This window comes from Anolis sagrei, chromosome 4 (assembly GCF_037176765.1).
Source record: "Anolis sagrei isolate rAnoSag1 chromosome 4, rAnoSag1.mat, whole genome shotgun sequence".
Classification (NCBI taxonomy): Eukaryota; Metazoa; Chordata; class Lepidosauria; order Squamata; family Dactyloidae; genus Anolis; species Anolis sagrei.
The window spans coordinates 246,441,782-246,466,873 of NC_090024.1; the positions used below are offsets into that span (position 1 = coordinate 246,441,782).

Here is a 25,092-nt window from a genome sequence, read left to right on the forward strand (position 1 = left end):
AAGCTTGTTTTCTGCTTCCTTGGAGACTAGGACACGATGGAACAATGGCTTCAAACTACAAGAGAGGAGATTCCATCTGAACATGAGGAAGAACTTCCTGACTGTGAGAGCCGTTCAGCAGTGGAACTCTCTGCCCCGGGGGGAGTGTGGTGGAGGCTCCTTCTTTGGAAGCTGTGAAGCAGAGGCTGGATGGCCATCTGTCAGGGGTGCTTTGAATGCAATATTCCTGCTTCTTGGCAGAATGGGGTTGGACTGGATGGCCCAGGAGGTCTCTTCCAACTCTAGGATTTTAGGATTCTATGACTGTGAGAGCCATTCAGCAGTGGAACTCTCTGCCCCGGAGTGTGGTGGAGGCTCCTTCTTTGGAAGCTTTGAAACAGAGGCTGGATGGCCATCTGTCAGGGGTGATTTGAATGCGATATTCCTGCTTCTTGGCAGAATGGGGTTGGAGTGGATGGCCCAGGAGGTCTTTTCCAACTCTAGGATTTTAGGATTCTATGACTGTGAGAGCCATTCAGCAGTGGAACTCTCTGCCCCAGAGTGTGGTGGAGGCTCCTTCTTTAGAAGCTTTTAAACAAAGGCTGGATGGCCATCTGTCAGGGGTGATTTGAATGCGATATTCCTGCTTCTTGGCAGAATGGGGTTGGACTGGATGGCCCATGAGGTCTCTTCCAACTCTTGGATTCTATGATTCTATGATTCATGTCTTCCTTTAGTCCTCCCATTCTTGAAGATGGTGTGGAGAGGGAGAGAGATTTCAGTTCCATAGCTCAGAAAATACTTGAGTCAAGGCACCTGTGGATTTTGCAATCAAGGACGAAGTTCTGTGACATCCTTGTGTGTGGAGTCTCTCTGGTTTTGCTCTGCTGGAGTGTGTTGCCACTTCCTGGTTTGCACCTGCGACACCTGATCCGCCCTCCTGCGCATTGGGCAATCTCTCAAGGAGGGAGCCTGGCGAGGCCTGTTCTCTCTCTCTCTATTCATCACCTCCCTTCCTTCCTTCCTTCGCTCCCTCTCGTCTTTCCTCACTTCCTCGCTCCCTCCCTCTCCAAGTCACACCTGGAAGGAGAGCTTCAAGCTTGGCCTGGGGCAGGTAGAGCCCCATTCGGCCGGCCATCGCCATGAAGCCCAGGAGTCCCAAAAGCAGCAGCACTCAGCTCCTCTTCCTCTCGCTTGTGGCACTCTCCATCTTTGGCGTTCAGCGGGTGGATGCCTCCGAGCAGAACAACGTCACAGGTGGGTGAAAGAGGACAACACCAGCCCACCTGGCTCCACTCTGGAGAGATAGGCCTAACCAAACCTGGATGCCGTTTTCATCCATTTCCATCCATTTGGAAAGCAAACTCCTGGGAGGTTTGTCCAGGCTAGCCTCCTGCTTTGCCCTTCCTCCTGAGGATCTTTTGGAAAGGCATCCTTGACCTGTTGGCGTGCCAAGAGGGAACCAACCTGGCAAGGTGGCAAGGACAATAGACCTTGCCAGGATTTTCCTCTCTCGGCATGCCAACGGTCCAGGGAGGCTCCTGCGAGAGCAATGCCAACCCTTTTGCCTTCATTTGCAGTTGCGACAGGAAAAGCGGGCACCTGCCCCGAAAACACAGAGGTGGTGACGCCCAGCGTGAACTGCACGGCAGAATGCCAGTCGGACGCCAACTGTCAAGGGAATGCGAAGTGCTGCCCGTCAGGCTGCAATGTGGTTTGCCGGATCCCAGATGGTAATGCTTCTCTTGTCCACATACGGACACACACTTTCTCTCTAATCCCAGATTCCACTCTCAACAGTAGGAAGATGAAGAAACATACAATTGGAAGAGACCCCCAAGGGCCATCCAGTCCAACCCCTTGGCAAGGAGACACCATCCAATCCCTCTAGAGAAGGAGGCTCTACCAGATTCCCAAGCATTTCGAACATCTCTAACAACTAGGAAGTTGTTGTGAGTTTTAATCCCTCTACCAGATTCCCAAGCATTTGGAACACCTCTAACAACTAGGAAGTAGGTTGTTGTGAGTTTTCCCTGCTGTCTGGCTATGTTCCAGAAGCATTCTCTCCTGACCTTTCACCTGCATCTGTGGCAGGCATCCCCAGAGATTGTGGAGTCTGTTGGAAACTAGGAAAATGGGATTTATATATCTGTGGAATGTCCAAGGTGGGAGAATGAGCTCTTGTCTGTTGGAGTTAGGTGTGACTGTTTCAATTAGCCACCTTGATTAGCATTTAATGGTCTAGCAGTTTCAAGGTCTGACTTCTTACTGCCTGGCGGAATCCTTTGTTGGGAGGCAGGCCCGTAGCCAGGATTTTGATTCGGGGGGGGGGGGCTGAGTCTGAGTGAAAGAGGGTCTACCCTAGCAAACCTTTTGTATCGTTACCCCAATACCCCCCATGCATATGAGATATATTGAGCATGGTGATCAGATAATGATATGAATAAACATAACAGTCTAAATAATGTACCAGTAATGAGAATTTGGGGGGGGGGGGGCTGAAGCCCCCCAACCCCCCCTCCCCCACCTACATGCCTGTTGGGAGGTGAAATGCTGTCCCTGTTTGTTTCTTGTCTGGAATTCCCCTGTTTATGAGTGTTGTTCTTTATTTACTGTCATGAGAGGTGTTAAGATGTGCCTGGTTGTTTCCTCTCTGCTGTTTTGCTGTTGTAATTTTAGAGTTTTTTAATACTGGTAGCCAGATTTTGTTCATTTTCATGGTTTCTTCCTTTACTGTTGAAATTGTCCACATGCTTCTTTTGGATTTCAATGGCTTCTCTGTGTTGTCTGACATGGTGGTTGTTGGTGTGGTCCAGCATTTCTGTGTTCTCAAATAACATGCTGTGTCCAGGTTGGTTCATCAGGCGCTTTGCTATGGCTGACTTCTCTGGTTGAAGTAGTCTGCGGTGCCTTACATGTTCCTTGATTCGTATGTTGGGCAATGTTGATGCGTTTGGTGGTCCCTATAGAGACTTGTCCACAGCTGCATGGTACACGGTAGACTCCTGCAGAAGTGAGATGATCCCACTTGTCCTTTGCTGAATGTAGCATTGGTTGGACTTTCTTGGTTGGTCTGTAGATAGTTTGTAGGTTGTGTTTCCTCATCAGCTTCCCAATGTGGTTGGTGGTTCCCTTGATGTGTGGCAAGAACACTTTTCCTCTGGGTGGATCTTTGTGCAGTGGTTCTCAACCTGGGGGTTGGGACCCCTAGGGGGGTCGTGAGGGGGTGTCCGTAGGGTTACCAAAGACCATCAGAAAACAAAGTATTTTCTGTTGGTCATGGGGGTTCTGCATGGGATGTTTGGGCCAATTCTATCATTGGTGGGGTTCAGAATGCTCTTTGATTGTAGGTGAACTATAAATCCCAGCAACTATAACTCCCAACTGTCAATGCCTATTTTCCTCAAATGCCACCATTGTTCACATTTGGGCATATTGAGTATTCTTGCCAAGTTTGGTCCAGTTCCATCAGTGTTTGAGTCCACAGTGCTCTCTGGATGTAGGTGAACTACAACTCCAAAACTCAAGGTCAATGGCCATCAACCCCTTCAGGTATTTTCTGTTGATCAGTTCTGTGTGCCAAGTTTGATTCAATTGTATCATTGGTGAAGTTCAGAATGCTCTTTGACTGTAGGTGAACTATAAATGAAAGCAACTACAACTCCCAAATGACATAATCAATCCCTTGTCCAATCCCAGTAGTATTCAAATTTGGGTGTTTTGGGTATTTGTGCCAAATTTGGTCCAGTGAATGGAAATACATCCTGCACATTGGATATTTACATTACAGTTCATAACAGTAGCAAAATTACAGTTATGACGCAGCAACGAAAATAATGTTATGGTTGGGGGTCACCACAACATGAGGAAAAAGCCAATGGGATGTTGGCCTGCATCAATAGGAGCCTAGTGTCTAGATCTAGGGAGGTCATGCTCCCCATGCTCTATTTCGCTTTGGTTAGACCACACCTGGAATATTGTGTCCAATTCTGGGCACCACAATTCAGGAGAGATATTGACAAGCTGGAATGTGTCCAGAGGAGGGCGACTCAAATGATCAAGGGTCTGGAGAACAAGCCCTATGAGGAGCGGCTTAAGGAGCTGGGAATGTTTACTCTGAAGAAGAGAAGGCTGAGAGGAGATATGATGAGGGCCATGTATAAATATGTGAGAGGAGGCCACAGGGAGGAGGAGGGAGCAAGCTTGTTTTCTGCTTCCTTGGAGACTAGGACGCAATGGAACGATGGCTTCAAACTACAAGAGAGGGGATTCCATCTGAACATGAGGAAGAACTTCCTGACTGTGAGAGCCGTTCAGCAGTGGAACTCTCTGCCCCGGAGTGTGGTGGAGGCTCCTCCTTTGGAAGCTTTTAAACAGGGGCTGTATGGCCATCTGTCAGGGGTGCTTTGAATGCAATATTCCTGCTTCTTGGCAGAATGGGGTTGGACTGGATGGCCCATGAGGTCTCTTCCAACTCTTTGATTCTATGATTCTATGATTCTATGAACTGTATTAAGGGGTCGCGGCATTAGGAAGGTTGGGAAACACTGCTCTTTGGCTTGTTCTCAGTCTTCTGATGCCTGTGGTGGAGTATCTTCCTAATATTTCAGTGGAATCCCTTTTTCTGCTCTTTGGATCCATTGCTGCATTGTGTCCCGGTCTCTGGAGCATCAGAAACGTGCTTTCCCCCTTCTGAATGGGGCCTCCTTTTCATTATTTAAACACAGCTCTCATGTCCTCTCTCAATAATCTCTTCTCCAAGTTAAACAGCTCAAGCTCCTCAGAGAGATGAATAGTTTCCAGGCTTTTGACATTTTGGTCTCCCTTCTCTGGACTCCTTCCAGCTTGTCCAAATTCTTCTTGAAGTGTCATGTCCAGAAATGGACTCAGAGGTATTCCAGGTGACGGAAGAGAGAAGGAGCTCCTTAAGTTTGTTTTCATAGAATCACAGAATCATAGAATCAAAGAGTTGGAAGAGACCTCGTGGGCCATCCAGTCCAACCCCATTCTGCCAAGAAGCAGGAATATTGCATTCAAATCACCCCTGACAAATGGCCATCCAGCCTCTGCTTAAAAGCTTCCAAAGAAGGAGCCTCCACCACACTCCCTCTGGGGCAGAGAGTTCCACTGCTGAACGGCTCTCACAGTCAGGAAGTTCTTCCTCATGTTCAGGTGGAATCTCCTCTCTTGTAGTTTGAAGCCATTGTTCCACATCCTAGTCTCCAAGGAAGCAGAAAAAAAAGCTTGCTCCCTCCTCCCTGTGGCTTCCTCTCACATATTTATACATGGCCCTCATCATGTCTCCTCTCAGCCTTCTCTTCTTCAGGCTAAACATGCCCAGCTCCTTAAGCCGCTCCTCATAGGGCTTGTTCTCCAGACCCTTGATCATTTTAGTCGCCCTCCTCTGGACACATTCCAGCTTGTCAACATCTCTCTTGAATTGTGGTGCCCAGAATTGGACACAATATTCCAGATGTGGTCTAACCAAAGCAGAATAGAGGGGTAGCATGACTTCCTTAGATCTAGACACTATGCTCCTATTGATGCAGGCCAAAATCCCATTGGCTTTTTTTGCCGCCACATCACATTCCTGGCTCATGTTTAACTTGTTGTCCACGAGGACTCCAAGATCTTTTTCACACGTACTGCTCTCGAGCCAGGCCTCGGCGTCCCCCATTCTGTATCTTTGCATTTCGTTTTTCCTGCCAAAGTGGAGTATCTTGCATTTGTCACTGTTGAACTTCATTTTGTTAGTTTCGGCCCATCTCTCTTTTGGTGCACAATTGTAGGAATCCACCCAGATTAAAAACAAAGCAAGACAGTTTCTGGTCCTTAAACGTGCCAATTTTGCAACAGTCCATACTAACACAGAAGCCATGAGAAATCATGCTGGGGGTCAGCTAGGGATAATGGGGGGGGGGGGGAGTATTGTTTCTATATTGTTATTGTCAGAGCCTGAATCTCCTGATGTCGATATTTTTGTGTGTTGCTGTATCACACTACCCTCTTGCAGTGCTATATTCCACTCTAACAATATCGTGTGAGTTCCCTGGCTAACAATTCTACAGGATCCCATAGAACAGTGTTTCTCAACCTGGGGGTCAAGACCCCTGGAGGGGTCACCAGAGGGGTCGCCAAAGACCATCAGAAAACACAGTATTTTTCGTTGGTCATGGGGGTTCTATGTGGGAAGTTTGGCCAAATTCTGTTGTTGTTGGGGTTCAGAATGCTCTTTGATTGCAGGTGAACTATAAATCCCAGCAACTACAACTCCCAAATTGCAAGGTCTATTTTCCCCAAACTCCACATTTGGACATATTGACTATCTGTGCCAAGTTTGGTCCAGATCCATAATTGTTTGAGTGCACAGTGTTCTCTATCCAGAGTTGTAGGTGAACTACAACTCCAAAACTCAAGGTCAATGCCCACCAAACACTGGTAGTATTTTCTGTTGGTTATGGGAGTTCTGTGTGCCAAGTTTGGTTCAATTCCATCGTTGGTGGAGTTCAGAATGCTCTTTGATTGTAGGTGAACTATAAATCCCAGCAACTACAACTCCCAAATGACAAAACCAACCCTCTCCCCAACCCCACCAGTATTCAGATTTGGGCACATTGGGTATTTGTGCCAAACTTGGTCCAGTGAATAAAAATACATCCTGCATATCAGATATTTACATTACAATTCACAACAGTAGAAAAATTTCAGTTATGAAGTAGCACCGAAAATAATGTGATGGTTGGGGGTCACCACAACATGAGGAACTGTATTAAGGCGTCACGGCATTAGGAAGGTTGAGAACCACTGCTCTAGTTCTTTTCTTATCTCTCTCTGCACCCTTTCGTAGTTGATTTTGAATAGCCCTGAGTTCTTCTTTGTGATGTAGATTCCTAGGTTTCTGTACAATATTGTATTCTGTATTTCCCTTTCATAGAATCATAGAATCAAAGAGTTGGAAGAGACCTCATGGGCCATCCAGTCCAACCCCATTCTGCCAAGAAGCAGGAATGTTGCATTCAAATCACCCCTGACAAATGGCCATCCAGCCTCTGCTTAAAAGCTTCCAAAGAAGGAGCCTCCACCACACTCCGGGGCAGAGAGTTCCACTGCTGAACGGCTCTCACAGTCAGGAAGTTCTTCCTCGTGTTCAGATGGAATCTCCTCTCTTGTAGTTTGAAGCCATTGTTCCATTGCGTCCTAGTCTCCAGGGAAGCAGAAAACAAGCTTGCTCCCTCCTCCTCCCTGTGGCTTCCTCTCACATACATACATGGCCTTCATTATGTCTCCTCTCATCCTTCTCTTCTTCAGGCTAAACATGCCCAGCTCCTTAAGCCGCTCCTCATAGGGCTTGTTCTCCAGACCCTTGATCCTTTGAGTCGCCCTCCTCTGGACACATTCCAGCTTGTCAATATCTCTCTTGAATTGTGGTGCCCAGAATTGGACACAATATTCCAGGTGTGGTCTAACCAAAGCAGAATAGTTCTTGTTTTTCTGTTTCTGTCAAGTTCTTTGTTATAAATTGAATTTTCTTTTGTTTACCTTTGACCAAGCTATTTCCGAGGTTTGTCAAGATGTTATTTAATTCTTTCATTGAATATGTGGGGTTTTCTAAGATCAGCACAATATCATCGGCAAAGGTTCAGATCTTATAGTTTTTTCTTGCTGCTCAAACACCCCTTATCTTGTTTATTTGTCTTATGAGCATCTCTATGCACATAATGAATGGGGGTGATGATAATGGACAGCCCTCCCTGGTACCACATCTTGTTTTGATTCTTTGTGTTTTCTCTCCATTGATCATCAGTTGTGCATGTTGGTCTTTGTATATAGATTGGATGTCTGTAATCATAGAATCATAGAATCCAAGAGTTGGAAGAGACCTCCTGGGCCATCCAGTCCAACCCCATTCTGCCAAGAAGCAGGAATATTACATTCAAATCACCCCTGACAGATGGCCATCCAGCCTCTGTTTCAAAGCTTCCAAAGAAGGAGCCTCCACCACACCCCGGGGCAGAGAGTTCCACTGCTGAACGGCTCTCACAGTCAGGAAGTTCTTACTCATGTTCAGATGGAATCTCCTTTCTTGTAGTTTGAAGCCATTGTTCCGTGTCCTAGTCTCCAAGGAAGCAGAAAACAAGCTTTCTCCCTCCTCCCCGTGGCTTCCTCTCACATATTTATACATGGCTATTATATCTCCTCTCAGCCTTCTCTTCTTCAGGCTAAACATGCCCAGCTCCTTAAGCCGCTCCTCATAGGGCTTGTTCTCCAGACCCTTGATCATTTTAGTCGCCCTCCTCTGGACACATTCCAGCCTGTCAATATCTCTCTTGAATTGTGGTGCCCAGAATTGGACACAATATTCCAGGTGTGGTCTAACCAAAGCGGAATAGAGCATGGGGAGCAGGACTTCCCTAGATCTAGACACTAGGCTCCTATTGATGCAGGCCAAAATCCCATTGGCTTTTTTTGCCGCCACATCACATTGTTGGCTCATGTTTAACTTGTTGTCCACGAGGACTCCCAAGATCTTTTTCACACGTACTGCTCTCGAGCCAGGCCTCATCGTCCCCCATTCTGTCTCTTTGCATTTCGTTTTTCCTGCCAAAGTGGAGTATCTTGCATTTGTCCCCGTTGAACTTCATTTTGTTAGTTTTGGCCAATCATCTCTCTAATCTGTCAAGATCGTTTTGAATCCTGCTCCTGTCTTCTGGAGTATTGGCTATGACATCTCTCCTTCCTGAATGTGAGACCATCCAGGTCCCCAGTCTGTTTTGGAAGTCTAATTTTTTCCCCTAAAATCCCAAATTCTCTCCTTCTTCCCTGACCCAAGAGTGCAAGTGCCTCAGCAAACTACAACTCCCAGGATTCCATAGCAGTTCAGTGGTGTCAAAACTGCATTCATTCTACAATGTAAATCCACCCTGCCTTGATCTTCTCAGTGGGAGGAATGGTGTGGAACAAGTGGAACAGCACACCCTGTTTTTGTTTTGTTTTAAAGAGAGTGTTTGGCCAGTTCTCCTTATCTGGACCCACATCTTGTGGTGTGGAGGCAGATACTTACTAGGAGCACGGAATCAGCATTGGTGTGAGGACTGTGTAGCTGTTGTGTTCCTTTGCAGAGACTGAGAAAAACAATGGAGTCGCTCCAAACAGAAAAGCACACATACAGCTGCCAATTTGACAGAAAGACAGCAATGTGCTCCCATGCTGAGAAGGGCAGAGAGAGCATGGGAATTGGCCTCAGTCCCAGGCCTCCCCAAGGCTCCATGCTTGTGGGAACCAAACAACCCATCCTCACCCCAAATCTGGTTTATTTATTTCGTATCAAAAGCATTGCAAAAATTAGTATAAAAACCAATAAAAAAGGAGGAGTGCAGGTGGCTAAATATCTTTTGACCAAAACTGGGCAACAGCAATGGCATTAGGTTCTTGTGGGTTTTTTCGGGCTATAGAGCCATGTTCTAGAGGCATTTCTCCTGACGTTTCGCCTGCATCTATGGCAAGCATCCTCAGAGGTTGAGAAGGTCTGTTGGAAGTAGGAAAATGGGACAATGGCATTGTCTGTAGCCTCCAACAATTTCTCCTCTGTACATGAGGCAGGGCACAATGGAGAAGCTTTGGTTAGACCACACCTGGAATATTGTGTCCAATTCTGGGCACCACAATTCAAGAGAGAGATTGACAAGCTGGAATGTGTCCAGAGGAGGGCGACTAAAATGATCAAGGGTCTGGAGAACAAGCCCTATGAGGAGCGGCTTAAGGAGCTGGGCATGTTTAGCCTGAAGAAGAGAAGGCTGAGAGGAGATATGATAGCCATGTATAAATATGTGAGAGGAAGCCACAGGGAGGAGGAGGGAGCAAGCTTGTTTTCTGCTTCCTTGGAGACTAGGACGCGGAACAATGGCTTCAAACTACAAGAGAGGAGATTCCATCTGAACATAAAGGAGAACTTCCTGACTGTGAGAGCTGTTCAGCAGTGGAACTCTCTGCCCCGGAGTGTGGTGGAGGCTCCTTCTTTGGAAGCTTTGAAACAGAGGCTGGATGGCCATCTGTCAGGGGTGCTTTGAATGCAATATTCCTGCTTCTTGGCAGGGGGTTGGACTGGATGGCCCATGAGGTCTCTTCCAACTCTTTGATTCTATGAGATGAGGAGTTGTCTGTTCTGCTCCACAGTCACACATGGTGTGGGATTCTTCTAGGTTGTGCCATTTTGCCAGGTTGTCTTTTGATCTGCCCACTCTGCTTCTGAGTCTGTTCAGGGACTTCCAAGTTGCCCACTCTTGGTTTGCCCCTGGAGGAAGACCCTCTCTCATGGGGGGCCATCCAGTTGGGATTTCCTGGTTTAGCTGCCCAGAGGGAGACCCTTGCTGTTGCTGGTTGGGACGCCAAGAGGAGTGGTCGTTCTCATGAAGCTTTTCCTTGATTTGTGTCTACTGGGAGGAGGCTGGTAGCCATGCAGTGGGTGGCTTTCAGAGTGTTTGTTCTGGTACAGCTGTACTAGGAGATCCAAATTTATTTGCTTTGTATTGCAGTCCTAGCTTTCAGGGGTTCTGCAGATAAGTGGCTTCTTTTGGTTGCAGTCATAGGGCAAGTCACCTGTCCATCATCGTTTAGTTTGGTCCCGCCCCTTGCTCAGGGCAATTGGGAAGGGAAGGGAGCCATTTTTAGTTAGTCTCAGCAAGGTTAGCTTATGTATAGGATGTGTGCAAGCTTCCCCTGTACAAAAGATTCAACCTTAAAGAATTTCTGGGGAAGAACAGTTTCAAGGGTGTCCTAGGAATTTCCAGGAAAACAGCCCTAAAGACCAAACTCCATCTACTGCCTTACTTTTAGGTCCACTCGGCGTTCGAGATGCAGTTTGACCCGGTAGCGGAGCCCATGTCAGTAAGGGTTAGATTACAGTCAGCCTGGGAGAAGTTAAAATGGGGATTTTCCTTTAAAGAAGAAGTTATTGAAGACAGTTGACTGTCCTTCGTGGGCAAGATTAGGAATTCACCCGTTGCCTAAAAGCTTGGAATCATTTGCTTAATTTTACTGAAGACAAGAGAAGTTTCTGTTTGATTGTTCATTAATAAAGGACTGTTGTACTTCACAAGCCATCTAAAGACTGTTTGTGGTGAAACCCTCTGAGAACTTCTCTTTGGGCCCCCTGGCTTCCCGCTGGGCAAAGGTTACACATCCTCTTCTAAAGACAATTATTTACAGACCCAGCGCGCAACTGAACAGTGTTCAACCTTATTTCTCTCATGTTTAGCAGCAACTTCCCGTCGCACATCGGGGGGGGGGGGGGGCAATGCCAGCTAGCTTGTAGAGTTTATCAACAGGTGTAGGTTTAAGACATCCTGTGATTATTCTGCATGTTTCATTCAATGTTATGTTCATCTGCTTTGCATGGGCAGACCTATGCCAAACGGCAAGCATACTTGACAGTTGAGTAAGACAAAGCTAGGGCTGATTTTCGTACTAATATTGGGTCTGCACCCCATGTGCTGCCAGTGAGTTTTCGCAGGATGTTATTGCGTGCAGCTACTTTGTGCTTGGTGTTCAAGCACTGTTTCCTATATGCTAGTGTTCGATCTAAGGTGACACCGAGATATTTAGGATGGAAACAATATTCAAGCTCTTGACCTTCCCAGGTGTCTACCGTATACCATGCAGCTGTGGACAAGTTCCAACAGATCTCACTACCTCTGAGGATGCTTGCCATAGACGCAGGCGAAACGTCGGGAGAAATGCCTCTAGAACATGGCCCTATAGCCCGAAAAAACCTACAAGAACCTAGTGATTCCAGCCATGAAAGCCTTCGACAATACTTCCCAGGTGACTTTCAATTTCCTCTTGGCTTCACAGTTGCATAGGTGGAAAGCACACAGTTGTGTCTTGGCAGGGTTAGGCTTCAGCTGGTTATCTTTGAAGTAGCTGGAGAGATCTTTCAAGGCATTCGTAAGTTGGATTTTGACTGCATCAAAGTCTTTTGCTTGTGTTGTTAGGCCAAGGTCATCAGCATATATATTTCATTATTTATTTATTTAGCAGTTTTGTATCCCGGTCTTCTCACCTCCATTCGAGGGACTCAGGCCGGTTTCCAACATCAATATTACAGACAGTCATTAAAACATCATATTCTAAATCACACTAAAACATTAAAATAGCAAAATACAATCATATAATTACAGTGGTCAGTCGTCATCAAAAATCATTATTCGTCGTCATCCATCCATATCACAGGATCATGGCTCATACAGCTCTTGTGAGTGGTGGTTGTGGCTGATCGTTAGTAAAGATATTAAACAAGGGGTTTTTTCCCTCCACATATGGATGAACACCCAAATCTGGTGCTGGCAGTCTTCACATGGACTATGTGTGATCATGAGGGGGTCATTCTTTCCCCTGCTCTTCCATGAACTTCACGGTGCACATCTTCATTGACCACTTAAACCAAGTTCAAATCAGTAGTGGAGAAAGTGGTTTCTCTGTGCCAGATGATGACATAGGAAATCCTGGAAGAGGCTTGAGGCCTGGATGGGGATTACATAAACCACAAAGAACTGGTGTGCATTAAGGGCTTTCTTTTGCACATTTTGTTGTCTGGCTACTGCTGTGCTGGTATGGTGGTACCAGGAGCTCCAACTTCCTTTTTATTCTTTGAGTGTTTGCATGTATTCCAAGGTTCCATGCATGTTGCAATAAGGTGGCTTCCCTTGGTTTGCAATTATAGGGCCAATGACCCATCAATCATCTTTAGGTTCTTTAGTTCAACCCCTTTTTCTGGGTTTAGGAGGGAAAAAGGAGACCTCTAGTTCGGTTCACACAGAGAAGCCTTTCGTACAGGACGTGAATCAGTTCCGCCTGTAGAAAGCTTCGTCTTTTACAGCTCTTTTGCTGGGGGAAATTCAGTCCCACAGCTCTACAGAGAAGCATAGCCTTTGCTGGGGGGAATCCAGTCCTACAGCTTTACAGCCAGGCTTCGCTGGGAATTGAAGACCTTCTTTCCTCTTGGAAATCTACAAAAGGACTCTGTTGGGTAAGGACCACTTGCGGCAGCCATAACGCAATTTGGACCAGGTGTAGGGGCCCACGCCAGCAGAGCCTAAGACAGATTGCCCAGGTAGAGGTCAAGGATAGTGAAGAAACAGTTCATGAAGATAGTTGCCTGTCCCTTGTGGACAAGGTTAAGAAAGCCACCAGTTGATTCAAAGCTTTGAAGTATTTGTTTGATTTATTGAAGACCTAAGCAATAATAAGCGCCGTTAACGGCGCTCCATGCAGTCATGCCGGCCACATGACCTTGGAGGTGTCCACGGACAACGCTGGCTCTTTGGCTTAGAAATGGAGATGAGCAGCACACCCCAGAGTCAGACATGACTGGACTTAATGTCAGGGGACTACCTTTACCTTTTTAAGCAATAATAAAGAACTTTGTTAAACTTTCCAAGTTTCTAAAGACTTTGTTTAGGGAAATCCAAAGGGCCTCTAATGCAAGGCACCCTTGACATCCCGTTGGGCATACAGAACGCGCCCTGTCTACAGACCTTTTCACAGGCCCAGTGCATGACAACACAACTGCCATTTGAAGCTCACTCAATCAGGTCAGTGTAGATGGGGCCATAGATCAGCAACAGAAAGGGGGGGGGGATGATCAGTGTTTCCATTGATGCCATTCCTTGAACGTGGGCAGAAGAAAAGGAGTAACACGTTCTTCCCCATTCACTTCCGGAGAGATTCTGACCATATCACTGTTTTGTAATCAGTTGAGCCTTCTGGAAAGGCTGCAGGCTGCTGGCCTTTTCAGATCTGGGGAGCTGAAAATGGGTTCACGCTCAACCATTTCCATACTTTGTGTTTGTTTGATTGATCGACTGATGGATTGGGTTTCTAGAACAGTTCATCCAGTGCCCAAAGAGAGCCCTATCTTTTGGAACTAATCTACGCGCACACATACTCATTGTTTAAATGGGCAATTGAAGAGAGGGCTATTTTAAGGCTCCAGCTTAGGCCTGTCGGTTTCGTTTCGTTGATTCGTTATTTCGTATTAAAATCGTTATTTTTTGCATATCCGAAGCGATATCAAAACATATTTTCAAACCCGGAAGGGTTTGAAAATATCGAAGCAGCAGCCCCATTTTTTTTACGAGCGGAAGCTCCGCTCGTTAATGGGATGGAGGCTGCTGACTGTAAATGGGGCGGGCGGGGCGAAGGGGCGGCGCGAGGAGGAGGAGGGCGCAGGAGCGCGCGCGCCATCCGATCGGCTCGGCTCCTGCGCCCCCCTCCTCCTCCTCCTCCTCCTCCTCCTCCTCCCAGCTGGGAGGAGGAGGAGGGGGAGGAGGAGGAGGGGGGCGCAGAAGCCGGAGCCCTTTGGATGGCGCTGTGCGCGCTCACAAGCGGCCTCCGCGCGCCATCCGGATCCGGCTTCTGCGCCCCCTCCTCCTCCTCCTCCTCCTCCTCCCCCCAGCTGGGAGGAGGAGGAGGGGGAGGAGGAGGAGGGGGGCGCAGAAGCCGGAGCCCTTTGGATGGCGCGTGCGCGCTCACAAGCGGCCTCCGCGCGCCATCCGGATCCGGCTTCTGCGCCCCCCTCCTCCTCCTCCTCCTCCTCCTCCCCCCAGCTGGGAGGAGGAGGAGGAGGAGGAGGAGGGGGGCGCAGAAGCCGGAGCCCTTTGGATGGCGCGTGCGCGCTCACAAGCGGCCTCCGCGCGCCATCCGGATCCGGCTTCTGCGCCCCCCTCCTCCTCCTCCTCCTCCTCCTCCCCCCAGCTGGGAGGAGGAGGAGGAGGAGGAGGAGGGGGGCGCAGAAGCCGGAGCCCTTTGGTGCGCGGAGGCCGCTTGTGTGACTTTTCAGGGCTGTATATGACCATGTTCCAGAAGCATTCTCTCCTGACATTTTGCCCACATCTATGGCAGGCATCCAGGTCTGTTGGAAACTAGGCAAATGGTGAGTTATATAATATATATCATCTAATATTATCGAATGTCCAGGGTGGGAGAAAGCCATTCAATGCTAATCAAGGTGACCATTACTGCAACATTCACACTTAGCCTGTTTGATCAAGAAAATTTTTTTTTCTAAAATGTTTTGTAAATAATAACGAAAATTCGTAAATAACAAAACATTTTTTTGGAAAGTTTTGTAAATATTTTTAATATCGAAACAAAAAAACACCCCAATTAAGAATCGAATTTAGAAACAAATTTTTTCTTGATCAAACAGGCCTACTCCAGCTCACTGCCTTGGCAGCCCTGGCATTGTTTCCCAATCCGTGGAGGACCCAGGGAGAAACACGCCAGGAGCAGGGCTTCTTTCGGAGTTTGGAGAGAACTCTTGCCAAACCAGAAAGTCTATAAGCCTCTTAACTTGCCTCGAGGACCCAGGAAGCCTAGGGTAGGCCATCAAATAGGTCTTGGTGCCACATAGAGCCCATGGACCACTCTTTGCCCACCTTCCCATAGAACATGATGAACAATTCTTTGCAGCTTCTTCTTCTCTTTCTCCCTGTGCTACTTCTGCACCTCTTCCTCCTCCTCTCCATTTTCTATTCCTTCCTCTTTCTCCTCCTCCTTCTTCCTCCTCCTCTTCCACTTTTTATTCTATCCTCTGCCTGTTTGTCTTCTTTTCTTCCCTCCCTCTCCCTTATTCTCTTTCCTCCCTCCTTTTTCTCCATTCCCTCCTCTCTTCCACTTCTATTCCTCCACCAGCCTCCTCTTCCTCCTTCTCTTCCTCTTCTTTCTCCTTTTCAAGATGTCCTGGTCAGCTCCAACTGGACAGTGGATGAGATCAAATTCTGCAAATCTCTTCCCTTGCTGATATATCAAACGCCATCCCCTTCCCATTGGGGATTAAAGGAACTGAGTTTCAAAGATTGTGTTTCTTACACTCAGGAAATTCTGATGAGGAGAACCCTGTGAAGATGACAACTATCCCAGTTTGGGACTTTGTCTAAAGTTTCATAGAATCATAAAACCCTAGAGTTAGAAGAGACCTCATGGGCCATCCAGTCCAACCCCATTCTGCCAAGAAGCAGGAAAATTGCCTTCAAAGCACCCCTGACAGATGGCCATCCAGTCTCTGTTTAAAAGCCTCCAAAGAAGGAGCCTTCACCACACTCCCTCCAGGACAGAGAGTTCCACAGCTGAACAGCTCTCTCTCACACAGTCAGGAAGTTCTTCCTCATGTTCAGATTGAATTGCCTTTCTTGTAGTTTGAAGCCATTGCTCTGCGTCATAGTCTCCAAGGAAGCAGAAAACAAGCTTGCTCCCTCCTCCCTGTGATTTCCCCTCACATATTTATACATAGCTAACATGTCTCCCTCCAGCCTTCTATTCTTCAGGCTCAACATGCCCAGCTCTTTATGCCGCTCCTCATAGGGTTTGTTCTCCAGACTCTTGATCATTTTAGTTGCCCTCTTCTGGACACATTCTAGCTTGTCAACATTTCCCTTCAGAACTGGACAAAATGTGATTCCAGGTGTGGTCTAACCAAGGCAGAAGAGAGGGCGAGCATTACTTCCCTGGATCTAGACACTAGGCTCCTATTGATGCAGGCCAAAATCACATTGGCTTTTTTGCCTCCGCATCCCATTGTTGCCTCATGTTCAACTTGTTGTCCACGAGGACTCCCAGATCTTTTTCCCACATCTTGCTCTTGAGCCAGGCATTGTCCCCCATTCTGTCTCTTTGCGTTTCATTTTTTTCTGCCTAAGTGGAGTCTCTTGCATTTCTCAGTCTTGAATTTTCTGCTCAAACCAGCACCTGTGAATATTGTGCAATGTTTTCTGTAAACAAAAGAGTAGATCTATTGTCGAAGGCTTTCATGGCCGGAATCACTGGGTTGTTGTAGGTTTTTCCGGGCTATATGGCCATGTTCTAGAGGCATTTTCTCCTGACATTTCCCCTGCATCTATGGCAAGCATCCTCAGAGGTAGTGAGGTCTGTTGGAAGTAGGAAAGCAGACCTCACTACCTCTGAGGATGCTTGCCATAGATGCAGGTGAAACATCAGGAGAAAATGCTTCTAGAACATGGCCATATAGCCCAGAAAACCTACAACAACCCAAAAGAGTAGATCTGTTTCGAAAGTGCAGTTTGCTGTTTTCTGTGAAGAGAAGCAGAAGTGGCTTTCACTTCCTAAGATCTAACTGTGCTGGTACAGCTGTGCTGGGAGCTCCAACTTCTTTTCCTTTCTATTGAGTGTTTGCATGTATTCCAAAGTTCCATGCATTTTGCAATAAGGTGGCTTCCCTTGGTTTGCAATCATAGGGCCAATGACCCATCAATTATCATTATGTTCTCTAGTTCCGCCCTTTTTTCTGGGTTAAGGAGGGGAAAGGGGGACCTCTAGTTCGGTTCACACAGAGAAGCCTTTCGTACAGGACGTGAATCGGTTCCACCTGTAGAAAGCTTCGTCTTTTACAGCTTTGCTGGGGGGGTCCAGTCCCACAGCTCTGCAGAGAACTACAACATAGCCTTTGTTGGGGAATTTAGTTCCACAACTCTACAGCCAGCCGTTTGCTGGAGAAATACAGCTCCACGGTTTTACAGCCAACCTTCGCTGGGAATTGAAAGCCTTCTTTCCTCTTCGAAATCTATTTATTTATTTATTTAGAGCTTTTATAACCCGGTCTTCTCGACCTCCGAAGAGGGACTCAGGCTGGCTAACAGCAGAAAATTCACACACACATAGAATAAACATAATAGCATCATATTACATTAATACAAAAATGCATTAAAATACAGATCATACAATTACAAAAGCCAGGTCGTCAGAGTACAATCACAAATTCATCACTATCCGCCGGTGTGGTCAGCTGTTATTGACTCAATCATCATTCTGTAAATGCTATATTCCAAAGCCAAGATTTTACCAGCTTTCTGAAAGTGAGGAGGGAAAGGGCAGATCTAATCTCCAACGGGAGAGAGTTCCAGAGCCGAGGGGCCACCACCGAGAAGGCCCTGTCCCTCGTCCCCACCAGACGTGATTGCGAGGGTGGTGGGACTGAGAGCCGGGCCTCTCCAGAAGATCTTGATGGTTCATAGGGGAGAATCCGTTCGGACAGGTAAACTGTGCAAGAGTCGTTTAGGATTTTATAGGTCAACACCAGCACTTTGAATTGTGCTCGGAAGCGAATTGGCAGCCAGTGGAGCTGATGCAGCAGAGGAGTAGTATGCTCCCTGTACCCCGCTCCTGTTAGTAATCTGACTGCCGCTTGTTGCACTAGTTGAAGCTTCCAGGCAGTCTTCAGAGGCAACCCCACATAGAGAGCGTTGCAGTAGTCTATACAGGATGTAACCAGAGCGTGGACCACCGTGGCCAAGTCAGACTTCCCATAGTATGGGCGCAGCTGGCGCACAAATCTACTAAAAGACTCTGTTTGGTAAGGACCACTTGTGGCAGCCATAACGCAATTTGGACCGGGTGTAGAATACCCACGCCAGCAGAGTTTAAGCTAGATTGCCCAGGGAGTGGTCAAGGAATTCCCTTGTAGGAGGAAGATTGCCCAGGGAGGGGTCAAGGAAGGAACAGTTTATGAAGAAAGTTGCCTGTCCCTTGTGGACAAGATTTAAGCAAGCCACCAGTTGATTCAAAACCTTGAAGTATTTGTTTGATTTATTGAAGATTTAAGCAACATTAAAACTTTGTTGAACTTTCTAAGTCTTTAAAAGAACTTTGTGTGGGTGTGCTGGTACAGCTTTACCAGAAGCTCCCACTTTATTTGCTTTGTATTAAGTGTTTGCTTGCAGCCCAAGGCTTGGGATTCTGCAGAAGGGTGGCTTCCTGTTAAAGTTTGCAGTTATAGGGCAGGCCCCCTGTCCATCATCGTTAAGTTTGGTTCCGCCCCCTGTTCAGGACAACTGAGAAGGGAAGGGAGCCATTTTCAGTCAGTCTCAGCAAGGAAAGTCAATGTACAAGACATGTACAGACTTCTCCTGTACAAAGGCTTCAACCCTTAAGACCTCCTGGGGGAGAACAGTCTTAAGAGCAAAAGGATTCCCAAAGATTCCCAGGGAAACAGCCCTAAAGCTTTGAGGAATTTCGGAGGGAAAAACAGCTTTGAATATCTAAGAACTCCAGCTGAAGTGACTACAGGTCTACTGGTAGGTCCACTCGGTGCTTTGAGACGCAGTTCAACCCAGTAGTGGCACTCATATCAGTTAGGTTTAGGTTCACAGTCAGCCTGAGAGAAGTTTGGAAAGGGATTTTCCTTTAGATTAAAGTAACAGTTAGAAGCCACCAGTTGCACAAAAGCCTGGTAGCATTTGTTTAACCTTTTGAAGTCAAAAGAAGTTTCTGTTGATTGTTCACCAATAAAGACTTTGTTATATTTCACAAGCCATCTAAAGACTGTTTATGGTGAAAATCCTTATGAATTTCTCTTCGGGCCCCCTGGCTTCCCGCTGGGCTAAAGTTGCACGTCCTGTTTTAAAAGCAATTCGCTTCAAGCCCAGCACGCGACAGAATAGTGGGGAAATCCGAAAGGCCTCTCAGCCAAGGCACCCCCAGCATCCTGTTGGGCACACAGAAACAAGTCCTGTCTACAGACTCTTTCACAGGCCCGGCACGTGACAGCACACTAACTATGAATGATCTTTGGGAAGGCTGCAGTTTTCAAAGTCAGAGCAGGGGGAAAATGGGTGCAATGGCTCCTTCAAGAGCGAAATTCATGCCCCCCCCCCTCCTGGGCCTTTGGAAGTGCCAAGGCTGCTTTTGAGGGCCCCCTTCCTTTCCCCGCTTCCTTTCCATGCCCAGCAGCAAAGTCTTCTCTCTTCCGCCTCTCATGCTCTCTTGTCCTTCTCCTTTTGCAGAAAAGCCCGGCTCCTGCCGCCACGCCTCCATCGGCATCTCTCAGCTCGGCCTGTGCCGAGACACATGCCAAAAGGATTCCCAATGCACCGGCGCATTGAAATGCTGCACAAACGGATGTGGGAAAAAGTCATGCTCTGACCCCGTTGCCTGAGGTAAGTGATGGGTAGCCTCCTGCTCCATTGGGTCCAGGCCTTCTTCCCCCTTGCCAGTCCAAGACACAACCCAAGCCTTCCAGACAGATGGCCATCCAGTTTCTGCTTAAAACCTCCAGACAAGGAGACCCTGATGGACTCTGCGCTGTCGCACCTGGGGGCTATAGCTCTTACTGAAAAAGGCTTGGTCGTAATATCTTTCCCCAGGGGATTGCTTCTTGCCCTCCTTTAGGAAACTGGAACTCCCAAAGACCTAAAACATGACAGATAACTCGAAATGGTATTTATTGTTCACAATGAGTTATCTTTCTCAGGCATAAGCTTGATGTTTCAACAGAGATAAAGGAAATATACTTTACAATCTCTGAAGTCCAAGGAGTTTGCAGCTGAGAAGCCTTTCCTGTTTCCTCTTTCCTCAATGGCTGTGAATATCGGAATAAACACAACCTCAGTCCAATGGCCTATGTTGAAGGGACAAGACTTTCCTCTGGTGCCAAAAGAACCAGTTTGAAGGTGCTTGGGTCTCCTCAGTGTTGTCCAGGATGATCTGGACATAACGCATGAGTCCCAAGGGTAAAAAAAAACCTTAGAATTGGTGCTGAGAGGTAATTTAAGCAGGGGCTTTTAGAGCCAAGTCTCTTACTCACGTCCATCTGATAGAAACTCTGATGGCAGAATGAAAAAAGGGAAGCACTCCCCTCCTCCAGGAAGAGGTGGAGCCAAACAATTGAGCTCGAGGAAGCAATTTAACTGGTGCAAACAACACTGATTGACAGCTATAAATAACCAATCAATCCAACTATACATAAGCATGGTAAAAAGGCAGGATTAAGCATGATACAACAGTTTAAATCTTGCAACTAACAGTTCTACACATAGGTGGTGCCACTCACGCCGTCACAGACTCCCATGCAGCAGATCCCACCATCAGACAGCTCTTGCTTTCAGGACGTTCTTCCTAATGTTCAGGTGGAATCTCTCTCCATGGCTCCATTGTATTCTAATCTCTGGAGAACCAGAAAACAAGCTTGGCCCCTCCTCAATATGGTATCCTTTCAAAGAGTCAAACATGGCTCTCCTGTTAATATTCTCCAAACTAAACATCTCCGACTTCCTAAGCCACTCTTCAGGAAGATGCATGGTTTCCAGACCTTGGACCATTTTGATGGCTCTTCTCAGGACACCTTCCGTCTTGTCCATCTCCTTTTGAGTTGCTTTGCCCAGAACCAGACACAGGGTTGTTGTTCCAGGTAATGTCTGACCAAAGCACAATAAAGTGGGATTATACCCCCAGTAAAGTCTGGAAAGTAACATGAGAGGGCAACCTGGGATATAGCTCATGAGGGGCCATCTCGACTGCTTCCCAAAGAAGAGCTGATGTTGGGCATTCTTCCTGGTTGGGTTCCAGACTCAAAGAATCTTAGAAGAGACCACGTGGGCCATCTAATCCAACCCCCTTCTGCTCTGCACTCCTGCACTGCAGGAAAACCACAATCAAAGTACCCCCAGCAGATGGCCATCCAGTCTCTGTTTAAAAGCTTTCAATGAAGAAGCTTCCACTACACCCCAAGGCAGAGAGTTCCACTGTTGAACAGACCGTATGGTCAGGAAGTTCTTCCTAATGTTCGGGTGGCATCTCATTTCCGGAAATTTGAACTCATTGCTCCGAGTCCTAGTTTCAAGGGAAGCAGAAAAAAACCTGCTCCCTCTTCCTTACGACACCCTTTCACATATGTATACATGGCGATCATGTCTCCTTTCAACCTTCTCTTCTGCAGGCTAAACAGACCCAGTTTTAAGATGCTTGTCATCAGTCATGGCACTCCTGTTGTACTACCCTGTTGGTACAGTGGTTTAAACCGCTGAGCTGCTGAACTTGCTGACAGAAAGGTCGGAAGTTTGAGTCCAGGGAACAGGGTGAGCTTCCACTGTTAGCCCCAACTTCTGCGAATGTAACAGTTCGAAAACAGTTCGCAAAATTGAGTAGATTAATAGGTGCCTCTTCAGTGGGAAGTTAATAGCGCTCGGTGCAGTCATGCTGGCCAAATGACTTTGGAGGCATCTACAGACAATGCTGGCTATTTGGCTTAGAAATGGAGGTGGATTGTTGATTGTCGCCATCAGGAAAAACTCAGCCGCTATCAAGACCTCAAAATCGAACCAACAATGTGATGTGGCGGCTAAAAAAGCCAATGGGATTTTGGCCTGCATCAGTAGGAGCCTAGTGTCTAGATCTAGGGAAGTCATGCTCCCCATGCTCTATTCCGCTTTGGTTAGACCACACCTGGAATATTGTGTCCAATTCTGGGCACCACAATTGAAGAGAGATATTGACAGGCTGGAATGTGTCCAGAGGAGGGCGACTAAAATGATCAAGGGTCTGGAGAACAAGCCCTATGAGGAGCGGCTTAAAGAGCTGCAGGGCATGTTTAGCCTGAAGAAGAGAAGGCTGGGAGGTGATATGATAGCCATGTATAAATATGTGAGAGGAAGCCACAGAGAGGAGGGAGCAAGCTTGTTTTCTGCTTCCTTGGAGACTAGGACGCGGAACAATGGCTTCAAACTACAAGAGAGGAGATTCCATCTGAACATGAGGAAGAATTTCCTGACTGTGAGAGCCGTTCAGCAGTGGAACTCTCTGCCCCGGAGGGAGTGTGGTGGAGGCTCCTTCTTTGGAAGCTTTTAAACAGAGGCTGGATGGCCATCTGTCAGGGGTACTTTGAATGCAATATTCCTGCTTCTTGGCAGAATGGGGTTGGACTGGATGGCCCATGAGGTCTCTTCCAACTCTTTGATTCTATGATTCTATGTAAAATCATACTATGTATTTTTGACATTAATACTGATATCTGAAATATATACAGAAAGTCACCTTCGGGCTGAGAAAGACAGTATATAAATATGGTAAATGCATAAATAATAAATAAATACAGACTGACAAAGTTTTGGGACACAATATGCCAGGAATCATGATTGTAGAAAAGAAAAATGTTTGAATTATAGATGTCGCCATACCGGGTGAGAGTCGCATTGAGGGAAAACAACAGGAAAAACTCAGCCGTTATCAAGACCTCAAAATCGAACTCCAAAGATTCTGACGGCATAAACCAGTACAGGTGGTCTCAGTGGTCATCGGCACACTAGGAGCCATGCCAAAAGATCTCAGCCGGCATTTGGAAACAATAAACATCAACAAAATCACAATCTGTCAACTGCAAAAGGCCACTGACTTGGATCTGTGCGCATCATTCAAAAATACATCACACAGTCCCAGACGCTTGGGAAGGATTCGACTTGTGATTTTGTGTTACGAAATCCTGTGCCATCGCGCCTGAGGGCTATAACTCTTAGTGAAAGAGGCATGGACGTGACATCTTTCCCCAGGGGATTGCTTCTTGCCCTCCTTTAGGAAACTGGAACTCCCAAAGACCAAAACACTGTGGATAACTCAAAATAGGTTTAATTGTTCACAAAGAGTTATCCCTTTAAGGCAATAAGCTGGAAGTTTCAAAGGGGTAAAGGAAAATATACATTACAGTCTCTGGTTGTCTTGGGGCCAAAGAGTTTTGCAGGTCCCTCTTTCTCAATGGCTATGAATATCGGAATAATCACAACCCCAATTCTAATGGCCTATATTTTGATGGCACAAAGCCTTCCTCTGGTGCCAAAGAACTGGTTTGAAGGCGCTTGAGACTTCTCAACGTCATCCAGGTTGATCTGAAAATGAAGCATAAGTCTCAAGGGTAAGAACCTCAGAATTGGTGCTGAGAGGTAACTTAATCAAGGGCTTCAGAGCCAAGTCTCTCTCTCACGTCCATCTGATAGAAAGTTTGATGGTGGAATGGAAAAGGAAACACTGCCCTGCTCTCTAGGAAGAGGTGGGGTCAAACAATTGAGCAGGAGGAGCAATTCAACTGGTGCAAACAACATTGACAGCTATAAATAACCAATCAATCCAACTATACATTTACAAAGTAAAAAGGCAAAATCAGGCATGACACAACAGTTCAAATCCTGCAACTTGCAGTTCTACATATATTTATTTATTTATTTATTTGCTATATTTATATACCGCCGTTTCTCAGCCTAGCCGGCGACTCAACGCGGTTTACAACATAATATAACAATCAACAGTATACAGTTAAAAGCATAAAAAACATAAAAAACATAAAACACAAAATATAGGTGACGCCACAAGCGCTGTCACAATCCAGCATAGAGATCTCATTTGCTGTGACATACTGTGTTTTTGTGTCAGTAAAATAATAATAGCAGAAACCCAAGGGGCCACCATGGAGCCCCTCAATATGCTTCACAGATCCCCAAGGTCTCCCTGGAGCACCCTTTGAGAACTGCTGTTTACATAAAAGTTTTGCAAAGAATTCCATCCCAATAATCTGCATTGCCAATTTCTCCTTCCTTGCTCTTCTGCAGATGCCTCCCAGATTCTGCTGAACAGCTGAGGTCAAGGACGCTACCATCCCAATGAGGCTGGCTCCCTAGAAGGACATGGCAATGGCAACAGTGACCTCCCTGGACTCCCGAAATGCCTGCCCCGCTTCCACCACCTGGACGCCCCTCCATCTTCCAACCGCTGGAGTCCCTCTTGCACTTTTCCAGTAAAATGCTAACTTCTCACCGCACCTCTCGACTCCTGTGGCTTTGTTGCTTCGTAACTTATTAGGGAGAGAATTGGGGGGGGGGGGGGGGAGTGAATAATATCTAGAAGTGCAACAGTGATGTGATCCTGAGTGTGATATTCTGTATAATGTGTTGTCGAAGGCTTTCATGGCCGGAATCACTGGGTTGTTGTAGGTTTTTTGGGGTGTCTGGCCATGTTCCAGAAGCATTCTCTCCTGACATTTCGCCTGCATCTATGGCAAGCATCCTCAGAGGTTGTGAGGTCTCTTGGAAACTAGGAAAACTGAGTTTATATAGGATTGTTGTAGGTTTTTTCGGGCTATATGGCCATGTTCTGGAGGCATTCTCTCCTGACGTTTCTCCTGTATCTATGGCAAGCATCCTCAGAGGTTGTGAGGTCTCTTGGAAACTAGGAAAACTGAGTTTATATAGGATTGTTGTAGGTTTTTTCGGGCTATATGGCCATGTTCTGGAGGCATTCTCTCCTGACGTTTCTCCTGTATCTATGGCAAGCATCCTCAGAGGT

The 25,092-nt window shown here is 46.8% G+C and overlaps 1 protein-coding gene across 1 annotated transcript; it reads left to right on the forward strand.

Annotated features, from left to right (window-relative positions):
• The first annotated feature begins 945 nt into the window (after positions 1-945).
• LOC132772703 (waprin-Phi1-like) lies at positions 946-24,568 on the forward strand. The gene is made up of 4 exons (XM_060771570.2): positions 946-1,236; positions 1,560-1,712; positions 19,773-19,925; positions 24,360-24,568. The coding sequence occupies exons 1-3, from the start codon at positions 1,122-1,124 to the stop codon at positions 19,922-19,924; spliced, it is 420 nt and encodes a 139-aa protein (XP_060627553.2). The 5' UTR covers positions 946-1,121; the 3' UTR covers position 19,925; positions 24,360-24,568.
• Positions 24,569-25,092: the final 524 nt, after the last annotated feature.